Consider the following 18548-nt stretch of genomic DNA (forward strand, 5'->3'; position numbering starts at 1 on the left):
ACGCAGCACACGTGTCATTGTTGTTGTTAATCTACAACATCATTGTAGGAACAAAATTATATTTGGGGTTTATAAAGACGCTTTCCCCGTGCCAGAAAAGTCAAAGTGAGTTGTTGAAGTCCACTTTCCAGTCGTCTTTTTCCATGGCTCGCGACGGATCTGGTTTGACTGTAGCGCCGAGGATCCCACACACACCCCAACTCCGCTGTTACAAAACCTTGAAAACACGAGAAAGGCTGGAACAGAACCACATGGTATGGAATGGATCGAGAGCTGGGTTACTTTTTGACCAGAGACCTTGAAGAATATAACGGATAATAAAAAGCAAACATTATCAAGCCCATTGTCAAAGCCCGCGGCTGGTGAAGTCTTGCTCCAAATGGGACGCGCGCATAATGAGACTGTAGATCAAAGCCGTGTGTAAATTAGTCCCACGCGACCCCACTGCACCTTACCGGAGAAAAACAACCTCCGGCTGGAAACAAGAGAGACGGTGACTCGGAGAAACAAAAGCGTGCCTTCAGAAAGAAAGCTGCTTTTCATTCTCAATGCCAGACACGGCTGACTTGCATTATTAAACGTAAAAACATAAACAAGCAGAACAACAACGGAACAATTAATACTAGCGGTTAGTATATTAGATCAAAACCACTGTGAGTTTGAATACCAGCTTTTTGCAATCTGGAAAAACAAAATTAGAAATAAAATGTATTTAAAAATCTGTACAAATGCAGATATATCAGTAGGAGTAAAATTACTCACTTAAAACAGTTGGGTTAAAAATTACCCAACAGATAACCAATGGTGGGTTAATATACTTTTACATTTTATATAATGTTATATAAATAACCCCAAAAAATAGACAAAAACCCAACAAAGTGACTGTTAGAGCCATAACCACGTTAGTAATTTTCTTTAGGCTATATTAAGAATAATTATGTTCTTGAAAAAGGTGTGTTTATGTTAGTTTTGTATCACGTGACTGTGACTAGTTATATACCTATTACGTAAACGCAAGAGAAAAGAGAGTATAGAAGAAGTAGACTATGTTTTGTCTTTGATGGGCATAAAAAAAAAAATCTTTGAAAAGTAAAAGATTGCTTTCAATGTTTAACCTTGTATATTTTTTTTCCCTTTCCTCTGGCACTTTATTTTGTTTGTATACTTTTTGTGATCTATGTCTTATTTTTTATTGTTCCTGTTTGTATGTTCTTACATTTTCATTTTTGGCATAAAAAAAAGAAAAAGAAGTAGACGGAAACAAGGAAAGCTGAGCTAGACAGTCTTTTGACCGTGAAATGTTCTTGTTTTGTAGCTGAAATAAGAGGAAACAATTTGTCTTTTGAGTTTTTTGTAGTGTAACAAGACTAAGAAAAAAGTAAACATTTCAAGAAAAGTTTGGATTCACGCGTCAAGTCCTTTGTGTCGAAGCTTATGGAAATGTTGAAGAACATGGCTTGGATCGCCATTACAGTGACCCAATACCATATATACCATAAACAACCCGTTTTTAGAGTGTTATAAGTAAAGAAAAGTATACATCAATTGAAATAAACATCAATAGAAAGTGGTTATAATAAATACATTAAAAAAATAATAATGCAGATAATACTTCAAAGATGATCATTTTATCAAAAACTATTCACCATGACATTATAACACTGAGCAGAACCCAACAAACACATTTACATTGTGGCAATGTTGCTGCCATTTTCTGTTTTTAATATTGCAAGGATTTGTGTACATTTTCATGCAACCAGAGCTTGAGAATCATTTTTTATTAATTAACTCATACATCGATTGACATCGATACAAGTGGGGAAAACTGCCATGATATTTTCAATATTATTCCATAGCAAGAATATTAGGCTGCTGTCACTTTGGCCGCATTAACACTGCAGGTCTTGATGCACAATTCCGATTTGGTGACTGTTACGGTTTGGCTCAGGCAGGAAGACAAGGAGAGGCAGAGGAGTATCTCAAATGTAGTTTACTCAGGGTAAGTTCGGAAACACATACAGGGATTGCATCACAGGAATAACAGAACGACATAACGGGAACTTCACATAACGGAGACCAGACAATGAATAAATGAACAAAGAGGAACTTAAATACAAACACAGATGACTGAATAACGAGGGACACAGGTGACACAGAAGAGGATAACTAAACACAGCTGAACAGAATGGGTAACCAAGGAAACACAGGAGTGACGGGAAACTCAGACAAAGGAACATGTGACGAATGAAACCAGGAAGTAAAAGCAACAAAACACAACAGAGACAGACTAGACATGTGACAGTGACTATATCTGATTTTTTTTTGACGACCCACTTACATCATCTTTTAAAAGCGACCCGTATCCGATATTTGCATTTACACTGTACCATGGTGAGACAGCCCAAGACGTTCTGACCCGGAAAAGGAAGTAAAATGGCGCGACCTTTATCTTTAAAGGTCAGCAAAACATTGCTCTCGTAACTCGGAGAGTTCATGTCCACCTGTGTTGACATCATTCGCCTCCATAATTGTTTCAATGACGTACGACTTACATTTACTGGGGAATATCTGATTTGACCGCTTACATGGCAGACGCAAATGTATGTATTCGAATAGTATCGGATTTATTTTGATCTGAGGATATCGGAATGCATGCGTTTTTTTCCTGCTTACACGTTCACATGTCATATATCCGATCTGTGCCACATGAGAGGGAAAAATCGGAATTGGGTCACTTGAACATGAGCTGACGCACGGATCCATTATACTGTTACGCATGCATTTTCTTTCTCACCTGTTTCATTCCCTTAAAACAGAACTGACTGTGTTTACATGAATACTCGCTAAGACCGGCTTTTTAACATTATTTTGTGTGTATTTGACTGTTTAAGTGCAATAAGCAGCAAAAAAGAACTCAATTTAGTGCTGAGAGGCGGCTTTATGTGCGCGCACTTTGAGTGTGAGTACAAAATCTGAGGGAATGAGTAAAATGACGTGCAATGCGTGCAATCCAACACCGAAATTCAATCCTTGTAACAGCAGCAATATTCATCCGGAGCAAATAAAACAAGTGAGTGAGTGGAGGCAGGTTTGTGTGGATGCACATCCAGGGCACGAAGCTCCCGTTCCACCACATCCCAAAGATGCTCTATTGAGTTGAGATCTGGTGACTGTGGGGGCCATTTTAGTACAGTGAACTCATTGTCATGTTCAAGAAACCAATTTGGAATGATTGGAGCTTTGTGACATGGTGCATTATCCTGCTGGAAGTAGCCATCAGAGGATGGGGACATGGTGGTCATAAAGGGATGGACATGGTCAGAAACAATGCTCAGGTAGGCCGTGGCATTTAAACGATGCCCAATTGGCACTAAGGGGCCTAAAGTGTGCCAAGAAAACATCCCCCACACCATCACACCACCACCACCAGCCTGCACAGTGGTAACAAGGCATGATGGATCCATGTTCTCATTCTGTTTATGCCAAATTCTGACTCTACCATCTGAATGTCTCAACAGAAATCGAGACTCATCAGACCAGGCAACATTTTTCCAGTCTTCAACTGTCCAATTTTGGTGAGCTCGTGCAAATTGTAGCCTCTTTTTCTTATTTGTAGTGGAGATGAGTGGTACCCGATGGGGTCTTCTGCTGTTGTAGCCCATCCGCCTCAAGGTTGTGCGTGTTGTGGCTTCACAAATGCTTTGCTGCATACCTCGGTTGTAACGAGTGGTTATTTCAGTCAAAGTTGCTCTTCTATCAGCTTGAATCAGTCGGCCCATTCTCCTCTGACCTCTAGCATCAACAAGGCATTTTCGCCCACAGGACTGCCGCATACTGAATGTTTTTCCCTTTTCACACCATTCTTTGTAAACCCTAGAAATGGTTGTGCGTGAAAATCCCAGTAACTGAGCAGATTGTGAAATACTCAGACCGGCCCGTCTGGCACCAACAACCATGTCACGCTCAAAATTGCTTAAATCACCTTTCTTTCCCATCCTGACATTCAGTGTGGAGTTCAGGAGATTGTCTTGACCAGGACCACACCCCTAAATGCATTGAAGCAACTGCCATGTGATTGGTTGATTAGATCATTGCATTAATGAGAAATTGAACAGGTGTTCCTAATAATCCTTTACGTGAGTGTATAGCTATACAGTATATGGATTATATTAGCTATATATGGATTATCATCATATTATATTGAAAAAATATATGCTGAAATCCAGCCACATTTGGCGGCTGTTAATGTCAAGCCGTGCATGCAACCATGTGACAATAGTAACGTCTGTCAGAGGGCTTTAAGTCTGCCCAGATGAAAAACAGAAAACAAGAGGCGAGAAGGAAAAACACGAGGCAAATTAACTGGTAGACCCACGAGTCTTTATAGCCGGATCGCACAAATGAGCACACTCTTCACATACATGTAAAAGAGTGAGGATACACAGGAAAGAAAGCACTCTGATCACCGCTACAAATCAAAGTGGAAAAGTAACATTATTACGCTGGAACATCAGTCAGCACTAGCCTAGAGCAGTCATCTCTCTCATCACGCGAGCATTCTCTCACCCACTCTGTGCGTGCGCGCTCACATAAGAACAGCGTGCACACTACAACGGGATAGTGGTCTAGTGGGTTAAACCACTGAACTGATATGCAGAAGGTTGCTGGTTTGACCCCAGCAGTTGCCACCACTTGAGCAAGGCACTTTATTCCCTGTAATAAATGTAAGTTACTTTGAAAAAAAATAAGTGTGTGCCAAATGCATAAATGTAAATGTTAAATGTACGCCATAGAAGAGGTTATCTTAAAGGCACATCAACATTAACGTCATGAACAGTATTCAACATAATTTAGGTGGCTGTTACACAATGTAGAAATGTAAGATGCAAGAGGACTGTATAGCAATAATGTTAAGCAACATTCAGCAACTGTGAGGCAGATGACCTTCTAAGGGCCATCGTGGCCCAAAGGTTAGGGAGTCGGACTTGTGACCCGAAGGTTGCGGGTTCGAGTCGCAGGTCAGGCAGGAATTGTTGGTGGGGGGAGTGAATAACCAGTGCTTTCCTCCATCCTCAATACCACGACTGAGGTGAGACCCTTGAGCAAGACACCGAACCTCCAACTGCTCCCTGGGCGCCGCAGCAATATGGCTGCCCACTGCTCTGGGTGTGTGTTTTTTCATCGTGTGTGTGTGCACTTGGATAGAGACAGAGCATATTTAGGCCACGCCCACACCGGGGGAAAAACCTTTGCCTCCTTGTCATTTCGGACTTATAACAAAAAACAGAACCATGTCTAAATGCTGATATGTGACCAGGTGTACAGCAAACAAGCTAAAAAACACAGAAAGAAGTTTTTATAAGATGTCGACCCAAAAAAACAAGCGTTTAAGGTGACAAAAGTGGAGACAGGTGATAAGACGTGAAGCATCAGCAGGAAAAATGGGTACATTTGGGGATCCTGACACTCAGTTTGCCTTTGTGTGCAGTAAACATTTTGTCACTGTTAAGTCAAATATCCAAATGTCAGTTTTCTATATTATATTTCCTGTCTCTGATTACGTTCCCCTCCAGTGGGTTTATTTCTCAGTGTAATATAACATGTTGCGCTCTGTCTCAATGGCCTGTATCCACTTTTGTGTCCTTAAACGCTCGTTTTTTGGGTTGACAGCTTATAAAAACTTCTGGGTTTTTCGTTCTGGGTTTGTTTAGCTTGTTTGCTGTACACCCTGTCACATATCAGCTTTAAGACATTGTTCTGTTTTTTGTAATAAGTCAGAAATGACAAGGAGGCCGCTTCACGCAATAAGTCAATGGAGACGGTTTGATTGACCCCAAACCCCCGGTGGGCGTGGTCTTCAGATTATGACGCGTCGCTCTGTCTCTATGGGTTAAATGCAGAGCAAAAATTCCACACACTTTGGATCACACACTTCCTGTTCTTATATTTTTGTGGTAATATTTCTCACTAAATTAAAATTAAAAATAACTTTTTAAATATTATCAGTATTAGATTATCTAAATTTAATTCATAATCACATGTAGTGTCAAAACGTCAGGCCCGAGATGTATAAGATTATCATTATTAGCATAATGAAAAGCATCTGTATCCAGCTAACTTTTTATTTGTTAGTCTTGCAAAGATGACCTGCTTCCCCAATGATTGTTTGATCACATGGAGTTTACTCAGCTGCTAAAACACATGGCCTTCACTTTCTGATTTGAATGGAAAACAGGGAAGCTGTCCTGGTGGGCTTGTTTTTGAGCAGAATGTCACTGTCCACATGCTGGGATGCTGACATGGAAGGGTACAGATGCCACAAGAACAGAAATGGTTTCAGTTAACATGACCATTCAGTATGGGGCGCCGTTTGTAAAGCGGCTCACGCTGAAAATAACAGCAACATTTTGACACATTTAGCTTCAAACAATGTTTAAAAAACTGGTATGAATTTTTGGCGGTCACTTTTTTAGCACATTTACAACAATATTTGTCAACTTAGAGATATTTTAAATAGTTAAATCTAAATGTTAAATCTAAATCTAAATGTTAAATCTAAATGTTAAATCTAAATCTAAATGCTAAATCTAAATGTTAAATCTAAATCTAAACGTTAAATCTAAATGTTACATCTAAATCTAAATGTAAAATCTAAATGTAAAATCTAAATGTAAAATCTAAATGTTAAATCTAAATACAAAATCTAAATCTAAATATAAATGTTGAATCTAAATGTTTCGGGTGAAACTAAATATTTAACTAATATGCAAATTCAGAATGCAGATAACCGGTTTTAACATTTAGATTTAACATTTAGATTTTACATTTAGATGTAACATTTAGATTTAACGTTTAGATTTAACATTTAGATTTAGCATTTAGATTTAACATTTAGATTTAGATTTAGATTTAACATTTAGATTTAGATTTAACATTTAGATTTAGCATTTAGATTTAGATTTAACATTTAGATTTAACATTTAGATTTAACATTTAGATTTAGATTTAACATTTAGATTTAACATTTAGATTTAGATTTAACATTTAGATTTAACATTTAGATTTAGATTTAACATTTAGATTTAACATTTAGATTTAGATTTAACATTTAGATTTAACATTTAGATTTAACATTTAGATTTAGATTTAACATTTAGATTTAACATTTAGATTTAGATTTAACATTTAGATTTAACAATTAACATTTAGATTTAACATTTAACATTTAGATTAAACTATTTAAAATATCTCTAAGTTGACAAATATTGTTGTAAATGTGCTAAAAAAGTGACCGCCAAAAATTCATACCAGTTTTTTAAACATTGTTTGAAGCTAAATGTGTCAAAATGTTGCTGTTATTTTCAGCGTGAGCCGCTTTACAAACGGCGCCCCATAATTCAGTGCTTTTTATGAGATTTAGAGATTTAGAGTCTCTTTTGATCTTTTGATTTGACACATGTAGTATAGCATGTATTTAACCCCCCTCCCAAGTTTTAACAAATAAAAAGTTATCTTTCAAATGTATCATCGTCACCTCATCAAGCATCAAGCTGTGATAGTCTTCCCTATTATATCTGAGTTAAACAGCTTCTCGGACAAGAACAAATGTAGGGCGGGGCTTGATTTTGTCCATGGGGAATTGATTGGATGGTTGTGGTTTGCTATTGGTCGATCTCATGTTGTGAGTGACAGGTTGTCCCGCCCTCGCACCAGTAAACACGTCATCAGAGAAGAGAAAAGAATGTGTTGCAAAAGTTATTTTGATTCAAGATTTCGAGGGCACATGAAAAAATAATGATATGAATGAGTCATTTATAATAAATACTACAATATTCCATATAAAATAAGAATTGTCCAGTTTGATTTCATAGTGACTTATGGTTAGTGTAGGGTCCTAGTGTTGGTCTCCCTTTTGCTGCCAAAGCGGCCCTGACCCGTCGAGGCATGGACTCCACCAGACCCCTGAAGGTGTGGTGTGGTATCTGGCACCAAGATGTTAGCAGCAGATACCACAGCACACCTTCAGGGGTCTAGTGTAGTCCATGCCTCGACGGGTCAGGGCTGCTTTGGCAGCAAAAGGGGGACCAACACAATATTTGGTCATAATAATAATATGCCTGATCGGTGTATTTATTATAGGAAATAGGAGATCCCACAGGGACCCTAGAGTTTGAAATGCTCTTTCAGGTTTTATACATTTTAAAATAATTGTAATAGTCAGCTTATTTTTGCTAATCTAAATAATTTAAAAAGTAAAATATAAATTGCATTGTTTTTTTATTCATATATTGATTATCTTATTTCTCAGCAGAACCCATCTCAAACCTAAAGAAATTACATCAACCATAGAAATGAACACAACCCAGCATCCCATAATGCTTAGCGCGCGTTGCATGGAGCGCATAGAGGCGTGAGTAGCGTCATTTCCGTCAATCTTGAACATGGAGTCGAATGGACTGAGGCTGAATTTCTGGGAGAACGGACCGAAACCCGGTCAGTTTTACTCATTCCCGGGTAACAGCAGTGCGGCTCCAGCATGTGGACCCATCAAACACACACTGTAAGTTCACGACGACTGGTCGTTTTGTGCTAATCAGCCGTTAAGATTGTGGTTTCGGTTTGCCTCTTTCTCTGCTGCATCATCATGGAGGAAAGTTGCTTTTTAGCCCGGAACATTGTCTCAAATGTATATATTTTTAAAATCTCTTCGATATATTTGAATATACTCTGAATGTAATTTATACCTGTTTCTTTTTCCATTCTGGATCTAGTGGAAAAGTAAGAGTTGAACGTTCCAGTGATCAGTTAGCTTGTTAGCAACAATGCTAATGAATAGGCAAAACTGGTGTCTTCTATAGACGTGTATAATATAGTACAATAATATATGAATGGCTTGACGTAATTGTGGACACAAATAACCATAATAAAAGCAATAATTAAAATAAAAACACATTTAAAAAATCAAAACAGGCAGTTAATGCAGAGAAATGCACAATATGCAAGAGCACATCAGATATTATAATGTGCAAATGTGAAAGTTGTGTTCTTGTGGTCAGTTGATTAAAATATGATGTCCATTTTTATTCAGCAAGGACGTATTAAATGGATCAAAGTACAGTAAAGACATTTATAATGTTCAAAATATTTCTACTTCAAATAAATGCTGTTCTTTTGACTTTCTATTCATCAAAGAATGCAAGAAATGCATTATGGTGTCCTCAAAAATATGAAAAAGTACAAGTGTGTTTTCGACATTAAGAATAATGAAATGTTTCTCTTGGTGAGTCTTTCTAAAACAAAACAAATCTTCCAGACGGCAAACTTTTTAACGGTAGTGTATGTACAGTACCGGTCAACACTTAATGTTTTTACATTTTTTTGAAAGTAGCCTCCTAATCTCACCACGGCTGCATTTGATCAAAAATACAGTGAAAAACAGTAATGCTGTGAAATATTGTTACAATTTAAATTAACTGGTTTCTGTTGTAATATATTGTAAACTGTAATTTATTCCTGTGATGTAAAGCTGTATTTTCAGCATCATTGCTCCAGTCTTCAGTGTCACATGATCCTTCAGAAATTATTCTGATTAATGAATTAAGCTGCGTAATGTTTTTGTGGAAACTGTGATTTTGTTTTTTCAGGATTCTTTGATCAATAGAAAGTTCAAAAGAACAGCATTTAAGACCTTACTAATAAAACTTTTTTTGAAATTTAATATCATAAATGTCTTCACTGTCTTTTTTGATTTAATATGCCTGTCAATTTACACACAAAAAAAAGTAAAGTTACAAAAAAAAAGTAATTTTCTCCTTTTTTGATGATTACTGAAGGATAATGTGACATTGAAGACTGGAGTAATGATGCTGTTGCATCACAGAAATAAATCACATTTTACAATATATTACAACAGAAACAAGTTAATTTAAATTGTAATGATATTTCACAGCATTACTGTTTTTACTTTATTTTTGATCAAATAAATACAGCCTTGGTGAGATTTAAAGGGGTCATGAACTGGCTTTTTAATTTTTTTTTATACTGTTGTCTGAGGTCAACTTACGACGTTTGCGTGGTTTTTACATTCAAAAATATCATAATGAATAAGTAATAGGCTATTTTCTGTCCTGGTTTTGAGGCTCTCTGAAAAACGCTCGGTTTTGATGGGCGTGCCGCAACTGAAGACTTGGAAGTAAACGGCCACTGCTAGGATTGGATAAGATTTGCATATTTAATGAGCTTCAGCTCCCCTCAGTACATGTGAGTTCAGTACATCAATTGTTTTAAAAGCGTGTGGGGAAAAACGCTCACAGGACTCGCAAAATATCTTTAGCTCCACGAGTCGGTGGGCGGGCTTGAGGCTGCGTTTCAGCATACTATGACGTCAAGGGTCGACATATTCTAAGAAATTTACAGGATATTCTTATATCACAAACTTTTTTTATATCAAAAGCTCAAAGGAAAGTTTCTCAATTCATCACCCCTTTAAGAGACTAGTTTCACAAACATTAAACCGCATTAATGTTTGTATGTGTTTACGCTCCATTTGTCTTGGCTTAATTTATAATCTTTAATGTTTTCCAGCAACCCCATGGTAACGGGCACGTCAGTGCTGGGCGTGAAGTTCACCGGTGGTGTGATCATCGCTGCTGACATGCTCGGCTCCTACGGGTCCCTGGCGCGCTTCCGCAACATCTCCCGTCTCATGAAAGTCAACAACACCACCATCCTGGGAGCCTCAGGAGACTACGCTGACTACCAGTACCTTAAACATATCATTGAGCAGATGGTGTAAGTACACACTCGTTTGTTTATGAGTTGGTTGAATACTTGGTCAGGTTTGAGGGCTGGTCTCAGTGCACGCGAATAGGCAATAACTTGATCTGTGTTTGTTTTAGGATTGATGAGGAGCTTCTTGGAGATGGACACAGCTACACCCCTAAAGCCATCCACTCCTGGCTCACACGGGTCATGTACAACCGCCGCAGCAAGATGAACCCCTTGTGGAACACAGTGGTCATTGGTGGATTTTACAATGGAGAGAGGTGGGACAGAGAGAGTTTTCAGACAACTGAAAGTCAGCATTAAACAAAATTCACGACCCATCACACTTATTTAAGAGTGAAACATAAAAAAAGTAGGGAGGGATTTGATTTTATCTTTCGGGAATTGATCTCTAATGGGCGTGAAGTTTACTTTATTATAAATTATTACATTTCGATAAAACGATATGAAAAGTTTTTTTCCGAATAACATGCACAATATGGCTCTTTTTCCACCTGGTATTAAAGGGTTCGTTCACCCAAAAATGAAAATTCTGTCATTAATTACTTACCCTCATGTCGTTCGACACCCGTCAGACCTCCGTTCATCTTCGGAAGAAAAATTAAGATATTTTAGTTGAAATCTGATGGCTCTGAAAGGCCTCCATTGGCTCAATGGCACTGTTCACTCTCAAGACCCTTAAAAGGTACTAAAGACGTCGTTACAAAGTCCATCTCACTACAGTGGTTCTAAAATAACTTTATGAATCGGCGACAATAGTTTTTGTGTGCAAAGAAACCCTAAATAACGACTTGCATAGTGATGACGATTTCAAAACAAAGCATCATGAAGCTTCGAAGCGTTATGAATCACTATCATCATCGTTATGAGTCGATTCAGCGGTTTAAATCGCCAAATTTCAGCAGTTTGGCGGTTTGACACGCGATCCGAATCATCATTCGGCTCAGTGGCCATCTAGTGGCTGTATTATGATATTTGCATCATCTGAGGATTTTTTCCAGAAATAAAATGCATAATTCTCTCGTCTCGAGGGGATATGAGGGGGCGAAGTAACATAATTTGAATATACTACCGGGTTTCTACTGATACAAAGCTTAAAGGGTAACTAAACCCCTGCTCAGAGCTTAACTCCACCCACTGGCAAATTTTGAAAAATGCTGGAAAAGTGGCCAGAGCCCAGCGGAGACAGAGGTGACGAACCGAGGGCGGGGCTGAGCGGAGGGCGTGCACCTGAGACCCGCAGTGACGGGTTGATTGACAGCTGTCAGACTCGCGAGTCGCAAAGATGGAGAATGACTGGAGTGACGCCAGCTTTGCAACAGAGCGGTCATTTCTCCTACCTTCACCTGAAGTGGAGGAGGGTGGATTGTCTGTAGACACAAACCCGGAGCCTCATCAATGCGAGCCGCTGCTCAAACTGCGTTAACTCCCGATGCCGACGATGCTAGTGAAGCAGCCGCGCAAGAGAACTGACCTAATCTATCTGCGTCCGCGGCAACCACTTGCGTGTCAGGGTTTGAAAGCGCGTCTCATGTATGAAAATTATCTGTACACATGACGGGCGGCAATAATATCGCAAGAAAAGCCTGACGTGTACTGACAACTGCATTATTTAACCGTATTTTCTTCAATACAATGTTAAAGCAAGTGTCAAGTCAGTTTCATTCATAATGTTTCTACTTCATGTAATATGACAGTTCATACTGGAGTGAAGCCGTTCTCATCGTGTGATTGGGGGAAACATTTCTGAGGGCGTGGTGAGCTCGTGCAGGGGCGCGGATAGTGAGCCGTTGGAAGTACCATCCTACGTCACGATGTACCACAACGTCCAATAGGAAAACTCAACTGCAGTAGCCACCGTTCAACCTTAAGAGGGCAGCACTTTGGCGGTTTTACACCATATTTTATAGAATTAAAACACTTTATACTCAAATGTCAAAACATTTACTCGAATCAATGAACAGCATTAATAAAGCCCCAGTATTACAGATCATTAACTAAAAAAAGTTGGTTTAGGGTTTAGTTACCCTTTAACTTCTTAACCCGCATCGGATCGTGGACGGGGGGGTTGACGGAAGTGGGGGGGTGTGTACTTTTATTTACTTTTGTTTTATACAAAATATTCAATCAACTATCACAAACTATGCATCATTTGAAAGCTAAAACACTCAAGATTCATGTTCTGAACTTGTTTTTGCAATAAATACACCAGAGAGGAAAGGGTTAAATGAAACGCTAAAGGACCGTCCATGTAAACATTAGCATAATATCAGCGTTACTCATCTTTCATCTCCTGTCGTTCAGATCAGATCGGACGAATCCAATAAACACCCGCATACATCTCTGTGTAAGAGTCCATTCTTCAAAATGCATCCCACTTTTTAATCCAAAACAACGAAAAAATAGGGAAAAAACTAAAAATCCTCCGTTGTTTGCAAGAGAGTTTTGAGTTAGCGTGATCAATCATGTCCATTTTCAATGAAATATCGATTCTATTCCGTGTCTGGCAAACTCCCCCTGCTAGAATAGCTTCTCCCACGTATTTTAAACCCTCCCTCGTCTCTCTCCTTCAATCAGAGACTCTTCTGGGATGCATCATATAGAGGAAGTGCCTTACAGGCTTGGTGAGCTGTCAATCATTGCGCCCATGGTTTTCGTTGGATAAAGGCACTCGGTGCCCAGCCAATGCCTTTCCAACAAAGGTTTGATTGATGGACTTAGTAACCAATCAAAAGGCATTATCTTGCGCAGTTTGCGTAAGTAGGCTTTGGTGAATACTGTTTGCGCGCTGGCTGCACGTTCTCCATGGCGCAACTGCAGTGGAGCGCGCTGTCTCTCACAGACGCTTCCCATCAGCTAAATTAGCTTTTTACACTTTGTAATCTCTGTAAATAGTTGCTTTAGTTTTTCAGTAACTGTTTATCCATTATAATTAGTAGTATATTGCAGTTTATTGCAGATTTATTTGAATGAAAAACTACTCTTTACAATAGCAAATGTTCTGAAATAAATGGCCTTTTTGAAATGACGCCTAGACTTTTCTTGACATAAAAGCTCACAGAAGCCACATTACTGAGAGAATCATCCTCATATTTGAATCATGACATGATTAGACATTCAGTTTTATATTTAAGTTATTTTCAGGCTCTTAACATTAAATTATAATATTTTTTTCCCTAAGTGAAAACAAAAAACGTGAGTCACTTACATGTATATTTACATGTATATTACTCTGTTCCCATATTACTTTGAGTTATTATGACTCTTGGGTAGCAATATTTCAAGTGTCTAGTTTAAAATAAGACCAGGTTTATGAATATAGACCATAGGGTTTAAGAGCTGCAGACATTTTCATTTGGGTATATCGTTTTCAAAGAATTCCTAAAAAATGGGGCGCTTGTTAAGAGGTTAATGCTAAATCGCTGAAGTAACCCTTTAATCACCGTTCTAAATGCGTGCTGCACTGTAACACACATACATAGCTCGCACATCACGCAGAGATTGCGCGCGTGCCTCACAAAACCATTCAGTAGTGCAGAAATGTATTGTCAACCCTGTTCTGTGATTTATCACTAAAATAGCTTAGAAACTGAAAAGTTATAGCATATATTTCTTAGTAACTAAAACTCACAGCTTCACTATTAGTAGAGAGACGCTGGCAAGTAGAATTAATTCACACGCAATCGCTCTCTCCACTAATGCATTCATATACATGTAATCTTTATTGTACTACTTTATCTGTATCTGATTCAGAACGAGCAGAAATCTGTGAGAAATATAACGACCCAAAGACAAAAGAACTGATACAAAAGCTGTTATGTAGGAACAATAACCTTATGGGCAGCGCTGTGTCATATGCCATGGCTGTCCTGTGCACAAGAAAAGCTGAGACGCGAACACAGATTAAGGTTCAGGGTTATTTGTTTATTATTGACGTCATCAGCGACTAGTCGACGTCGACTTGACTTTCATCACATAAATGTCGACTTGAAAAAATCGGAAGTCGTTCAACCCCTAGTTTACACCTGGTCTCTTTTGTCCACTTTCAACCACTTCTTTCTTCAAGGGGAGGGTCTATGTATGGGTTTTTTCTGATCTTTTGGATAAAATAAGCTCATGCAATTTACATATAAACGTGCCCAGAGACGACGGAAAAACATACCGAGAGCAGCAGCTCTGACAGACACAAGACCAGCCGAACGCTGAGAGTGCGTGTTAAAAATCAGGAATGGTGGGAGAACATTGTACTTAGTACGATTTTAGTTTTTAAAGGATAAGTTCACTTCCAAATGGAAATTTCCTGATAGTTTACTCACCCCCATCTCATCCAAGATGTTCATGTCTTTCTTTCTTCAGTTGAAAAGAAATGAAGTTTTTTCTGAGGAAAACATTCCAGGATTTTTCTCCATATAATGTATTTGCACGATCCCAGACGAGGAATAGGGTATCAACTAGCCAAACCATCAGTTATTTTCAAGAAAAAAAGAAACATTTATATACTTTTTAACCTCAAATGCTCAACCTCTGTGTTGTGATTTGTCGTGACGTACGTGGAAGTACCGTCACAGTGTTAAAACGAATGTGAATTAAAGGTAAAACAACGATGTCAGATAATTTTAAAGTTGGAGGATAACATGAGATGGAGTTTTTTGGCACTTAAAATGGCAGATGGTTTGGCTAGATAAGACCCTATTCCTCAGCTGGGATCGTGCAGATCCTCTGAAGCCCTTTGAAACTGAATTGATTTGGACCTTCAACCCGTTGGTTACAATTGAAATACGTTTTATGGAGAATCCTGGAATGTTTTCCTCAAAACATTTAATTTCTTTTTGACTGAAGAAAGAAAGACCTGAACATCTTGGATGAAGTGGGGAAATTTTCATTTCGAAGTAAACTAATCGTTTAAACCAAACTTGGGTCTCTAGCCGACAAAGGTTAAATCCCAATGGGCTAGAGCGCTTCCCATAATGTTTACGAATTGGGTCAGTAGGTGGCGAGCAGGCGTCTTTTGTGGCGGTTTGAATCCGGTCGAATGCGTTTCCTCTGGAAGTGGTCGAACTAGTGGACAAGCAAAATTTTTTTAGACCCGTTTACACCTGTATTTAGCGTCATCCTCTTGTGATCTGATTGACCAAAACGCATCTTTATACAAGGTGTAAACAGGGCCTAAGCCACACGAACACGGTTTTTTCAAAACTGCATCTTTTTCAATGCGGTTTAGCCGTTCGTCCACACGCAAACGCAGTATCCGGACACTGAAACTTTTTTAAAAACTCCTGCCAGGATGACATTTTTTAGAAACTCCGGTTTCAGTGGTGTCGCGTGGACAGTGAATCCGGAGATTTTGGTTTGTTGTGTCAGAACCAGAACCGGCAATAACCTTTTTTCCAGGCTTCTGATTGGCCAACATAGGTTAGGGTTATATCGCCGCCTATTGGTTTGGCATGCTCTTGACAGTGTGTTTTGCGTTTTCATGTGGACATTTTTTATTTTTTTTAAATGGAGGGAAAAACTCTGTTCATAAAGATACCTGTGTACGTGTGGCCTTAGATTGTTGTAGTCACGTCACATTTATTTGTATAATTTAATTGAGTTATTAGTTCAGTATCTGGTGAAATTAAGAATTATGAAAAATGTGATATGAAATGTTTGTACCAATTTGGTGTAGACTTATAGTACTATAAAAAGTAATTAGGCTCGTCATATACGGTTATATAGTTCGATTTCCTTATGCCTTTTAGTTGTCGGTTATTTAACTTTCACCAAACACAATTTTTTGTGTTGCTCTCTTAAGCTTTCTTGGTTATGTGGACAAGTTGGGAGTTGCATATGAAGCCCCGACAGTAGCAACAGGATTTGGTGCTTATTTGGCTCAGGTGAGTTTTCTTTTTTCCCCCATCAGATTATCTTGTTTGTTAAATGAAGCTAAAACCCTCATTACGTGAACTTGTGTTTTTGCAGCCCTTGATGAGGGAGGTGCTGGAGAACAAGGTAGAAATCACAAAGGACGAGGCACGAGCTCTGATAGAGCGATGCCTAAAAGTGCTGTACTACCGTGACGCCCGCTCATACAACAGGGTGAGACAGGCTTTGTTCTTTCAGCTGAAAAGATCCTTATATCAGGTACATGTCATTGTATGTGTTTCAAGAAGCAGACAATAATACGTGTTCTTTGGCCTTGCTCTAGCATGAAATCGCCATTGTAACAGAGGATGGTGTGGAGATTATTGGACCACTGTCTTCTGAGACAAACTGGGACATTGCTCATCTGGTCAGGTAGGCTGAAATTATTCATGATACGTCTAATTATTTGCCTACCATTTAGGGTTTAATAGACAATTTTATGACAGATCAGCAAACTTTGTATCAGAGTTATCATAACTGTGTAGATTTCTACAAATGTTCAAATTAGTATAATATACACTTTTATTTGAAAGTTTGGGGTCAGGAAGATTTGTTAAATGTTATTTAAAGTCGTCTCTTGTTCGCACCGATTTTGATGAAAATACAGTAAAAACTGTAATATTGTGAAATATAACACTTCAGCAGCATTACTCATGTTTTCAGTCACATGATCCTTCAGAAATCATTCCACAATGCTGATTTGCTGCTCAAAATGCATGTCTTATAAATTGTGATAATACTCCATATTTTTGTGGAAATGATGCATTGATGAATAAAAGCAAGACTGAGCAAGATTGTTGGATGATGTATATCTTAATGTATATATTTAACGTCAGTTAAATCATGATTGCTGATTAATTTTATTGGCCCACTAACTGCTTTTTGTTTTTATTGCAGTGGTTTTGAATGAATGCTGTTCTGCTGAGCCCGTTTCGGTCACATCATCTTTGGACATGCTCTTAGCACCACCAGATCACTATTATATTGCCAAGATCACTGTTAGTCTTGTTTCTTGCTCTCTTGTTATTCATAAATAAACGTAATAAATTTGTCTACTTTGTCCTTTTTCATTTATAATTTAGACAGTAGATCAGATCTAGTGCGTAATGGAAAAGTCACTTGCTCTTTTGGGTTAGTGCCGATGGACGACAGAATTTTTATATAGATGTTGACGAAAGCAAATTAATGTATGCCTTGAAAACGTAAACATTTGAGTTTGTCATGTATTTCACATCGTTTCAAATTCGGACGATTTGACATCAACATATTTGTTGCAAATTTGACAAGAAATTGACTACAAACCCAACAATGTTTTGCATTCTATGCCATAGTTTTCCACCAAAAGTGTTCATGAATTTGTTACATTGTCGTCCATCCATCCATCATCTTCCGCTTATCCGGGGCCGGGTCAACAGTCTTAGCAGAGACACCCAGACTTCCATCTCCCTAGCCACTTCCTCCAGCTGTTCCGGGGGAACCCAGAGGTGTTCCCAGACCAACCGGGAGACATAATCCCTCCAGCGTGTCCTAGGTCTTCCCCGGGGCCTCCTCCCGGTGGGACATCTCCCTGGGAAGGCGTCCAGAGGGCATCCGAAATAGATGCCTGAGCCCCCTCAGCTGGCTCCTCGATGTGGAGGAGCAATGGCTCTACTCTGAGCTTCCCCAGAGTGACGAGCTTCTCACCCTATCTCTAAGGGAGAACCCAGCCACCCTATCCGGGATCTTGTCCTTTCGGTCAAGACCCACAGCTTGTTCCATTGTAAAAGTTTAATTTCCAACTTCAAAAAGACATGTAAAGGAAACTTAATTTAATGAAATATATAAAAATACATTGCTGAGAAGTATTTTGTGGGCAGAAC

At 38.7% G+C, this 18548-nt stretch overlaps 2 protein-coding genes across 2 annotated transcripts in view; both read left to right on the forward strand.

Moving 5' to 3' along the window:
• LOC307133915 (counting factor associated protein D-like) overlaps window positions 1-18548 on the forward strand; it is a 536798-nt gene that overhangs the window by 85931 nt on the left and 432319 nt on the right. The gene's annotated exons all lie outside the window — the stretch shown is intronic.
• psmb4 (proteasome 20S subunit beta 4) lies at window positions 8403-17740 on the forward strand. The gene is made up of 7 exons (XM_079829293.1): window positions 8403-8560; window positions 10585-10791; window positions 10899-11045; window positions 16580-16661; window positions 16747-16863; window positions 16973-17061; window positions 17587-17740. Exons 1-7 carry the CDS (start codon window positions 8442-8444, stop codon window positions 17597-17599), a joined length of 774 nt encoding a protein of 257 aa, XP_079685419.1. The 5' UTR covers window positions 8403-8441; the 3' UTR covers window positions 17600-17740.

Source organism: Gobio gobio (assembly GCF_949357685.1).
Source record: "Gobio gobio genome assembly, chromosome: 11".
Classification (NCBI taxonomy): Eukaryota; Metazoa; Chordata; class Actinopteri; order Cypriniformes; family Gobionidae; genus Gobio; species Gobio gobio.